The sequence below is a fragment of the Oreochromis aureus genome, linkage group 6 (assembly GCF_013358895.1).
Source record: "Oreochromis aureus strain Israel breed Guangdong linkage group 6, ZZ_aureus, whole genome shotgun sequence".
In the NCBI taxonomy this organism is placed as follows: Eukaryota; Metazoa; Chordata; class Actinopteri; order Cichliformes; family Cichlidae; genus Oreochromis; species Oreochromis aureus.
The window spans coordinates 23,465,343-23,476,808 of NC_052947.1; the positions used below are offsets into that span (position 1 = coordinate 23,465,343).

An 11,466-nucleotide genomic window follows, 5' to 3' on the forward strand; every position below is an offset into this window, starting at 1 on the left:
ATAACAATACACAAGATTGGCTGTAGACCATTGTTAATCATTCAGAACACTGTGTAAAAATAACAAAAAACAAAAAGTGAATGCAAAAGTGCATAAATATTTATTTTACGTGTTTGATGTGTGTGGCGGGGCGTGGTATGGAGTCCCGCTGCAGGGGAGGTGGACCCACGGGCGTAAATTCTGTGCTCTCTCGACTGTTTTTTGGGTGTGTGTCGGGCTGTGAGTTGAAAAGCTACAGCCGGCTGTGTGGGTACATCAACCATGTGTGAAAAGTGGTCCATAACGTAATGCTTCAAAGCGTGTTCATGCAAACATTGTCGGGTCTGCCGTGGTACAATGGGACTTCTGCTCATGAACCTGTGTGCACAGCGTCTGCAAATCGGGGCTATACGAAGTAACTTCATCTTTACACAAAACTGTAAGCTGCCATCTGTGAAGCGTGAGTGGTGTTTGTTTTTACCATAGTTCATGGTGGAGAATGGCTGCTCTGCTGAGTTTTGCTCTCTGTAGCCGTATGAATGGCAAACTACACTGATTAGCAGCGGCATAGGCACACTTAAAATTTCTTCCGAAATTTTCCCTTTCTAGTTTGCTGATTAGACTCCGATGACCCATTGTGACAGAACGCCCCCCAAAAACTAAGAGCAATGTTACCTTGAGATGTTTGACATTATAGATTGACAACACATGAATTTTTCAGATACATCAGTATCGTTAATAAGTCAGATTCAATTTTCTGACAATTTTGACTTATTTTGTTTAAATTTAAAATGTCACGGTTTAAATGTTGGTCAGCTGCAGTTTGAAGAAACTTTCTCTTTTCTTTACATCAATACAAAAAGAAAGTGACACATGACCACAAAAGAATATGTTACACTCAACTAACCAGTCACAACTTACATTTCCTTTAATGGAAAAATCTCCTCCTCTCATGACAGCTGGCAGTGAGCCTTGCTTGATTCTCTTACATCTACAGGTCATCAACAAACATGGGCAGGATGCTTTTTCTTCTCACTCCTCTCTTAGGTATAGTATTTAGTTATATTTGAAAAATTGCATTTGCACTTCATGTTTTTCTGTTTATGTAATAATCCATATTTAGTTTCATACTGTTTGAACTATATTGTTTGAACTATATTTTAAAGTCACTTCCAATGAAATAGTTTAGTTTTTGATCTGATTTTGTGTTTGTCTTTCAGGAGTTGTTTTCTGTAGTCATGGTAAGCTGTCTGGACCAGAGTTAGTGGTAAGAGTCAGCCCGGGCGATAACATCACTCTTCACTGCGACTGCCAAAGATCAAGCGGCAAATTCATAGCTTGGTTTAGGAACTGTTCTCATGAGAACCAGCCTTCACTCATTCTAAGGACAAACTACAAATATGACCCATCATACCTTGAGGACAAAGTAAATATTCTCAATCCATTCCCTCGTTTGCATTTAGTGGAAAACCAGTCTTCTGACTCCTATGACCTGTTGATCATGAACACTACTGATTCTGATGAAGGTCTCTACTACTGTGGAACTGAACAGAAGGAGGTTGACACAACATTTTCTCAGAAATATATTTACAAATACGGCAACATCACAACCAGGATTCTGCTGAGTAAGTAATCTTAACTTGCCTAGTATTTTTCTTTATTTGTTTATTTATACATGTTGTCCCTCTACAGTATGTGTTAAGTTATAGAAGAAATCAGTAAATTTTATGCATTATGCAAGTTTGCTTTAGTCATCATGAGCAGTTATCCCCTGCATGTAAGAACAGTTAGATATTGTCTTTGGTGACATAAGCAGGCCTAATCGTATTTTTCTTGTTTTGGCTTTCAAACTTTGAGTTTTTAACATAAACTTCATCTATCATGAACTGGGAGCATGTAGTTGTAAATAGTGGGGATTTGTTAATGCCACCTTTGTTAAAATAGACTGCATTTATCTTCTCTAAAACATGTCCATAGATAACATTTTGTTTTGCACAGACTCCACTGATTCCAGCCCTTGCCCTGGTTCCACTGGTTCCAGTGTTGTGTTTTGGATGATGGTGTTTACTCCCACATTCTCTATTTTGGCTTCCTTTGTCTCCTTTATTTTGGTTTATCAACTCTGTCAGAAAACAGGTACACTATTTCACTATATACAAGTCCACTATATACAAGCTAAGGATATACAGTGTATTAGTTAGCAAACTAAATTAGCAACAATTAAATGCTCAAAGGTGATGGTCTTTATTTGTTTATGCAGGAAAAGGTCATCAACAGAAAAGGCCAGATAACAGACGTCAAAGAAGACAGAATCGGGTAAGACTAGGAAAATTGTTTTACTAATCTACATTCCATTTAGGACACATCACTTGTATCTATGTTTGTTTAACGATAACGATAACGATACATGCCACTCAAACATGCCATTCAGTGTTTTAAAATGCCAAGTCTTTGTAGTCATTCATTAAGTAATTACTTAAAGAAGAAATAATGATTCTAAATGACAAATTGTTTCTCAGGATGAAGACTTGTATTTAGCACAAGCTGTGTACTGGGTTCAGCGGGGACGTATGCATCAGACTGATTCTAGATGGAGAGAGCCTGTACACTTTGTTTCAAAAGAATACATGTAATTTTCTTTCAGAAACCATGAGAGCTTGTGCTGATACATTTTATATACATGAAGTTATTTTGGATACACAGTAGTCCATGTCAAAGTCAAAATTGATAAATTTAAAAACACAATTAGGTACAACTTAAATACTAACAACCACATGAGTTGTCTATCATCATCATTATTAAGTTGTTTATGACTTTTATTTAATTTATTAAATACAATGTTTAATATATGAACAAACATTTTTAATTGTTGATTTAAAACCTTACAATGTACACCAACTGTACATTTAATAAAAATTGATTATGATATATCAGTGATGATCTTGAAAAGCTCATTCATGCTTTTGTGACCTCTAGATTGGATTACTGTAATTCTCTCTACTTTGGTCTTCACTCTGCTCTCCTTCATAGACTTCAGCTTGCCCAAAATGCTGCGGCTCGCCTTCTGACTGGTACTAGAAAGCATGCCTCTATCACCCCCATTCTTGCTGATTTGCACTGGTTACCCATCAAATATCGTATCGAATTTAAAATATTGTTGCTCACCTTTAAAATTATAAATAATTTAGCCCTTAGCTATCTTGCCGATTTCTTTAGTCCATATGTCCCTGGGCGAGCCCTCAGGTCTTCAGCCCAATTATTCTTAGTTCAGCCTAGATCTAGACTTAAATCTAGGGGCGACTGTACTTTTGCCGTGGTTGCACCTAACCTGTGGAACAATCTTCCCATCGCTGTCTGTTTGTCAGACTCCATTCTATCTTTTAAATCTCATTTAAAAACTCACTTATTTAACCTAGCTTTTCCGTCTAGTTAGTGTCCCTATTTTATATTGGGCTCCATTTTTATCTATGTACTTTATCTTTTAGTTATATCTGTTCTTAGTAAGTTTGTTCTTATATTCCTTTTTATTCCTGTATAATTAGTGCCTTCAACCTGCTGACTTTGTGGTACTTTGTTAATGGTCTTTTATTTAATCATGTCTTAATTTCCCTGTTTCTATTGTAAAGTACTTTGGTATACCGCTGGTGTGCTATATAAATAAAGTTGTATTGTATTGTATTGTATGTTATTGTCATGTGTAGCTATGTAATAACTTCAGGCAATGTAATACTTTTTTTCTGTGAATTCTGATACTAATTATAGAAAATTAAAATGAGGTGATGAATGCATTTGTACACAATGCTTCTTTCAGTTACTTTCCTTTGTTTCTTTGTTATTGTATGTGGAACCTTGGAATACCAACTATCAAATATACATACAGGGAGTGCAGAATTATTAGGCAAGTTGTATTTTTGAGGAATAATTTTATTATTGAACAACAACCATGTTCTCAATGAACCCAAAAAACTCATTAATATCAAAGCTGAATGTTTTTGGAAGTAGTTTTCAGTTTGTTTTTAGTTTTAGCTATTTTAGGGGGATATCTGTGTGTGCAGGTGACTATTACTGTGCATAATTATTAGGCAACTTAACAAAAAACAAATATATACCCATTTCAATTATTTATTTTTACCAGTGAAACTAATATAACATCTCCACATTCACAAATATACATTTCTGACATTCAAAAACAAAACAAAAACAAAGCAGCGACCAATATAGCCACCTTTCTTTGCAAGGACACTCAAAAGCCTGCCATCCATGGATTCTGTCAGTGTTTTGATCTGTTCACCATCAACATTGCGTGCAGCAGCAACCACAGCCTCCCAGACACTGTTCAGAGAGGTGTACTGTTTTCCCTCCTTGTAAATCTCACATTTGATGATGGACCACAGGTTCTCAATGGGGTTCAGATCAGGTGAACAAGGAGGCCATGTCATTAGTTTTTCTTCTTTTATACCCTTTCTTGCCAGCCACGCTGTGGAGTACTTGGACGCGTGTGATGGAGCATTGTCCTGCATGAAAATCATGTTTTTCTTGAAGGATGCAGACTTCTTCCTGTACCACTGCTTGAAGAAGGTGTCTTCCAGAAACTGGCAGTAGGACTGGGAGTTGAGCTTGACTCCATCCTCAACCCGAAAAGGCCCCACAAGCTCATCTTTGATGATACCAGCCCAAACCAGTACTCCACCTCCACCTTGCTGGCGTCTGAGTCGGGCTGGAGCTCTCTGCCCTTTACCAATCCAGCCACGGGCCCATCCATCTGGCCCATCAAGACTCACTCTCATTTCATCAGTCCATAAAACCTTAGAAAAATCAGTCTTGAGATATTTCTTGGCCCAGTCTTGACGTTTCAGCTTGTGTGTCTTGTTCAGTGGTGGTCGTCTTTCAGCCTTTCTTACCTCGGCCATGTCTCTGAGTATTGCACACCTTGTGCTTTTGGGCACTCCAGTGATGTTGCAGCTCTGAAATATGGCCAAACTGGTGGCAAGTGGCATCTTGGCAGCTGCACGCTTGACTTTTCTCAGTTCATGGGCAGTTATTTTGCGCCTTGGTTTTTCCACATGCTTCTTGCAACCCTGTTGACTATTTTGAATGAAACGCTTGATTGTTCGATGATCACGCTTCAGAAGCTTTGCAATTTTAAGACTGCTGCATCCTCTGCAAGATATCTCACTATTTTTGACTTTTCTGAGCCTGTCAAGTCCTTCTTTTGACCCATTTTGCCAAAGGAAAGGAAGTTGCCTAATAATTATGCACACCTGATATAATAATAATAATAATAATAATAATAATAATAATAATAATAATAATAATAATAATACATTTTATTTGAAAGCGCCTTTCAAAACACTCAAGGTCGCTGTACACAGTAGAGTAAAAAGCAACATAAAAGCAAAGAGCAACATAAAAGCAAAGAGTTTACACAATCATAAAACATAAACAAATTTAAAATAGCTGAATGGAGAGGTTATGTGGGATAAGCTATTTTGAACAAGTGGGTTTTGAGTTGGGACTTAAAGAGAGAGAAGGTAGAGATATTTCTTAAATCAGGAGGTAGGGAATTCCAGAGTCGAGGAGCAGAGCAGCTGAAAGCCCTGCTCCCCATGGTGACAAGACGGGGGGAGGGGACGGAGAGTGAAAAGGAAGAAGAAGATCTGAGACAACGAGATGGGGCGGTGATGTTAACCAGATCAGAGAGATATGAAGGAGAGAGATGATGAATAGCTTTAAATGCGTACAAGAGTATTTTGAAATTGATACGATACTTGACCGGGAGCCAATGAAGCTGCTGCAGAACAGGAGTGATGTGGTGGATAGAAGGGTCCTGGTGATGATCTGGGCAGCAGAATTCTGGATGCGTAGAAGCTTATGGATGGATTTTGAGTAAGACCAAAAGAAGTGAATTACAATAATCAATCCGGGAAGTAACAAGGCTATAGACAAGAATGGCAGTGGCATGTGAGGTGAGAAAAGGACGGAGACGATTAATGTTGCGCAATTGAAAATATGCAGACCGAGTGACATTATTAATGTGTGAATTGAAAGATAGAGTACTGTCGAGGATGACACCCAAACTTTTCACAGAGGAAGAAATGGAGACCGGCGAGTTATTGATAGTAATAGAGAAACTGTTGGTTCTGGATAATGTTGATTTAGTGCCTACTAAGAGGAGCTCGGATTTATTACTATTGAGTTTAAGAAAATTAGAGGTCATTAGATATAGGGTGTTGATGTCATTAGACCACACCCCTTCTCATTACAGAGATGCACATCACCTAATATGCTTAATTGGTAGTAGGCTTTCAAGCCTATACAGGTTGGAGTAAGACAACATGCATGAAGAGGATGATGTGGACAAAATACTCATTTGCCTAATAATTCTGCACTCCCTGTACACAAGGGGTGAGCAACGTTTTTTTTTTTAAATTTATTTCAGGGGGTCATACTCTAAGAAAAGGACAACACACCCTGTAATGGAAATAAATATATTGACAATAAAAACAATTGTATCGGAAAACTGTGAATAAACCAAATCTTCTAACCTATAATCTCTAGACTCAAAAATTAACATCTCTTTAATACTAAAATCATAGTTATCGCTTAAAAACTAAAAATTATTCCATAACTAAGATTTGTTTTAATAACAACAATAAGATCCATATTACATTCATCCTGAGAGAAAGAGGCATTTCCTGTTCATTCAGTCTATCTGCATTTTGAGTCCTGCATTTGAGTTCTCACTCCTGCACCATATGACAAATTCAAGCAGGAGAACAGTGACATGAATGAAGAAGTATGTTATGCATGATAATGAATCATATTACACCATATCACAAAACACAAGCAAACCTGGTTGTGTGCACCCCCATCCCCCTTACTGTAGTGTTCCAGTCACAAGTGACCAGTCGGTTTTAACAGCTCTTAAATTAACATAAGAAACATTTTTCACCACCAAATTCAGTTCAGTGGGTGGTTCAATGGGTCATTCAGTGGTCATTCAGCGGGTTGTTCAGTAGCTTGTAAAAGTGGGTGTTTCATTTGGTCATTCAGTGAGCCATTCAGGGGGTCAGAGGCCAAATTTCCTATGGCGGTCACTTCTGACCGGGAACACCACAGATGTAACAAAGTTGATTAAAACACTCAAAATTCAACGAAAAAGGTGCTCATCACTATTATATGTTCAAATGCATAGTGTGGAGGACGTCATAAGGCCTCGAGGCAATCGGATGTAAAACACAATATTTATGAGTTTTTTAATTTGTAAATCGGTGAGATTTGACCCGAACACAACAGTGTGCGGCACTCATCTTCCCAGTAACAAAATCTGAATGCAACAGAAAACAGCTAGTATGTGGTAGAATTTTAGACTATCAATAGAAACGAATAATAAAAATTATCGAAATTATTATTGCAGTTTTTATTCAGAGAAGCTTTCCCGCTCACAAGCCAGCCACACCTATGATTACTCGTACCTGTGGTTGATGACCTCAACATCTCTGCACTACTTCATAGTGCACCTGAGCTTCATTCGATGCTGGATCGTTGTGTGCAACAGTGTGTCTTTTCAGGTTTCTTTCTTGTGTAAATGTAACAGGGTCTTATCGTTGTTCATGCCCAGGAATCGGAGGGGTGAGCGTGTGTAGAAATCAAGTTGGTGTTTGTAAATATTGCTGTTGAGACTAAGAAGAAAGAAGTGGCAATGGAAGTGTTTCACTGTTGCACATTTATCATTGTAAATAAATTCACTTTTTTGCTGGAAGTCCGGCAGCTGTTTTTTTTTTAAATAACTTCCGACAAGAAAGCCTCATTTCTGCTGTTCAATACCAAAATTATGGCAAATTGCAAAACACTTAGCTGTGTCTATAATAAAACCTCTGTGACCTTGCTCTGCTTCACTTCAGCAGCATCAGATAATGTTCATATGTTGATTCATGGTTTTCTTACGTTTTTTTTCTACTGCAGAATATTTTTAAGGTTATCTGGTATAAAAAGCCATGCCAGGAAAATTCTCCTTCATGTTTTTCTGTGTTTTATCCTCAGTTACTTTGACACAAATGCATCTGCTGTGATGCTTGCACCTCTGATGAAGTCTCATAAGTGTCTGTACTGATAAATGATCAGAATTACAATATTTCTGACTCACTGAGTCAAAATTGAATTGAATCGAATCGTGGTTTGAATCGAATGGGGACCTTGTGAATGGGAATAGAATCAATTCTAGAAATCAGCGACGCTTATCCACTTGCCTTAACAAGAACTACCACAACACAGATTTCCTGCCACTGATCTTATGAAGTTATAAATCCAAATGTAATGTTTTTGGTTCTGATGGATGTCAATAGGAGGTGGTCAGAAGAAAGGTACAACACTGAGTATCTACAACCATCTTAAAATATGGTGAAGAAAACAAAAGATACCCAACATCCACACAAATGCTATAGAATGTTGTTAAAAATTCTGGCTACTCCTAAAAACCACTTAAAGAAATCAGTAGACTACTTCAAGAAAGACTACTAAAAGAAACTACGAGAAAGCTTGCCTAAGAGATTTCAGGCTATGTTGAAGAATAAAGATGGTCATAGCAAATATAAATTCTGTTTTTGCCTAATAAACTGTATTTCTGTTGTCACATTAAGCAGTTTCACCCCAGTTCTTTTTATTCCTCAGGCCTCCAAAGACGACACCAGAACTCAGTAGTTACCTCACAAATCCTGTATTCATATTCACTCACTTATGCATCTTCTAGAACGGAGATGTACATGGCCCGGCAATTCCTCCGCAAATGTCAACTTCCTTGTCTGTTACAAACAGTTTTATAGAAGCGACCCCCCATCATAAAACCCACATGGTGTGTCGCAAACCTAAAACCCTGTTGTATGTACGAGCACGTGAGTGCCTGCGTGTGCGCGTACCTGTGTGTGTGCATGTGTATGTGTGTGTATGTGTCTCTATGTATGTGACTTCCTGCAAGTCATAAAGAGGGCCATCTCACCTCACCCAAGCTACACCAAACTCCTCTACAAAACATAACCTATTTCAGAATAATAGACACTGTGAGTAATACACTTTTTGCTCAGATTCAGCCAAAAAGAACATGTATTTTGTTTGTTTAAGAATGAAACACATGACAGCTGCAGTAAAGACATGCCATTTAAAGGGAGGAATCTCTCAACAAAATTTAAAAATTGAGTATTTCTATTTTTAAAATTACATTATTGTGGAAAATGGTAGTGGTGGGCGGATCGATCCAAATATCGATAGTATCGATCCCAAGTCGGGATCGGTATCGGATCGATACTGGCCTGGTTAGATCGATTCTTTACTTTGAGTTCTGCTTGCTTGCTACGCTGTGCTTTCGGCAAAAACGAAACAGCCAGGTCGCTGGACTCGCCGCTCCTGTGACAGCGGAGAGCAGGCACACTTTGCTCCCCCCCCCCCTTCTTATGTTTCGGTGTTGCGCTGACACGTCACGTGACTTAGACACTTTGGGGTTGTTAAGTTGTTTACATATTAATAATATATATTGTTTTTGTTGTTGAGAATTTTAATTGTCATTTTTATATTATAGTTTATCAACAGTATTTGTTTTAATTTGTTTACTGGTTTGCGTGCACTTAAGATTTAGAAAAGAAAAAAAAAAAAAAAAAGATCGCCACCACGGCAGACCCGATGGCATTTTCATGCTTCGCGCATCATTTATTCTTACAATAATCCCATGGTTGCTGTAATAGTACATTCAACGGCTGCAGCTCTCCGCTGGCAGCCGTACACATCACCACCACCAAACCTGCAGCGGCATCGCAGAACACGCCCTGCCACATACCCCTGCCAGCTTCACCCCACCCACGAGCAGGCGGGGAATCGGCCCGGACCGTCGGCGCCCATTCCCGGCCCAGCGACGGGAAGTGTCCACTCTGGCGGTCGCCCGCGCCTCCAGTGGAAGCCGGGAGCTGGCCTGATGGCCACCCATATGGCAAGCAGAGGCGGCGGAGCAGGAGTGGAAGTGAGCCGGGGCTCAGAGGCAGCTGGGCAGACGGGCAAGCGGACAGCATGCCGCCCTCAGGCAGGACCCCCGCGCACCTCGACCTCCATCTCCAGCTTGGCAGGTCCGCTGGCGCGCCAGCCTCCGGCTCACCCGAGCAGCGCGCTGTCCACCCCACAGTGATCACACGGTTGCTGTAACAGTAGCCTACATTAAAGCGGCCGCAGCCTTCCTGCTGCCAGCTATACACATCAACACCATAAACAACAACAGCACAAGCAGCGCACAGGTTTTAAGCCGGTGAGGCATGATTGTAGATGCAATGAAGGTGAGTCCATCTCACCTGCAGCAGCATCGCAGCGGCTGCCACAATAATAAAGCATTTTTATTTAATTATAAATTAATTATTTCTCCTAATTATGTCCCGGATTTTAAGTAATTAATAATACAAAAGGAAAAATCACAAAAAACACTTAAGGTCATGAAAATTAATTGCGATTTAGCAATTCAATGAGGCATCCACCTTGTTTATTGAAAAGTATTGGTATCGGTATTGGTATCGGCGATACTGGCCCGTATTTACTTGGTATTGGATCGATACCAAAATATGCAGTATCGCACACCACTAGAAAATGGCTATAATTCCAAATTGTTTAATTTTTCAATCATTGTAAGGGACAGACCACTATAAACACACACATTGTTCTTTTTGTTACTAGCATGTTAAATGGTTAAAATAAGCACTTTATGCAATTACACTTATAGGAAATGAAGATGAGTAAGAGAAAATAATATGTCTGTTTGTCATATAAAAACATTTGTTGTATTTTTATGAAGCTATAAAGGTGTAGTTATACAACACATTTTTTTAGTCAATAATCTAGTGCAGGGGTCTTCAACAGTCCTTGAGAGCTGTTGTCCTGCAGCTTTTAGATGTATCCCTACTCCAACACAGCTGAATCAAATAGTTGTATTACCTCTTCAGCATGCCATCAAGTTTGGAAAAGGCCTGGTAACAAGCCATTCATTTTGTTCAGGTGTTTTGGAACAAGGATGTATCTAAAACCTGCATTACAGTAGCTCTCGAGGACTGGAGTTGGAGACCCCTGATCTAATGGATCATGTGTACTTGGTACAAAGGAACCCGTGAGGTATCTTTTGACCTATAGAGTGTCATTTGCAGTTACATTGCTGTTTTTCACTAATTTCCCACAAACTGTCTATTGAGTCCTGCGCTGTGGTTGCTGCTCTGACTCCTGCTGTTACTGATCATGATTACTTTCAAGCTTTCTGAGAGTTTGAAGTGTCATCAGGTTTGTTCTGTCAATCATTCCTCGAAGCAACGGGTGAGTCACTGGTTAAAACTGGAGTGAAATGTACTAAAATCTCAATTAGCAATGGCAGGTTTGTTTTGAATCACACATTGGAGGAGTGATTTCAACATATGTGCTTTGTAAACTCAATAGCATCAAATCTGTTATGTTTAAGGAGAGATTGGACAT

The 11,466-nt window shown here is 39.1% G+C and overlaps 1 protein-coding gene across 5 annotated transcripts; it reads left to right on the forward strand.

The window, feature by feature from the left end:
- The first annotated feature begins 396 nt into the window (after nucleotides 1-396).
- Nucleotides 397-3,758, forward strand: LOC116326013. Of its 5 annotated transcripts, none has more exons than XM_039613212.1 (6): nucleotides 397-418; nucleotides 977-1,026; nucleotides 1,200-1,604; nucleotides 1,978-2,115; nucleotides 2,240-2,295; nucleotides 2,499-3,758. In XM_039613212.1, exons 2-6 carry the CDS (start codon nucleotides 990-992, stop codon nucleotides 2,610-2,612), a joined length of 750 nt encoding a protein of 249 aa, XP_039469146.1. In that variant the 5' UTR covers nucleotides 397-418; nucleotides 977-989; the 3' UTR covers nucleotides 2,613-3,758. The 5 variants fall into 5 exon arrangements, 4 of the variants coding, with proteins under 4 accessions (XP_039469146.1, XP_039469145.1, XP_039469147.1 ...); XM_039613211.1 differs by having other exon boundaries at nucleotides 399-439; XM_039613213.1 differs by having other exon boundaries at nucleotides 410-439; nucleotides 939-1,026; nucleotides 3,010-3,758.
- The last annotated feature ends 7,708 nt before the right edge of the window (nucleotides 3,759-11,466 follow it).

Coding starts and splice junctions, on each gene's coding strand:
- LOC116326013 (XM_039613212.1), top strand. CDS start 990: ATGGGCAGGATGCTTTTTCTTCTCACTCCTCTCTTAG. Junction 1,605..1,977: donor CACAACCAGGATTCTGCTGA/GTAAGTAATCTT, acceptor TGTTTTGCACAG/ACTCCACTGATTCCAGCCCT. Junction 2,296..2,498: donor GTCAAAGAAGACAGAATCGG/GTAAGACTAGGA, acceptor ATTGTTTCTCAG/GATGAAGACTTGTATTTAGC.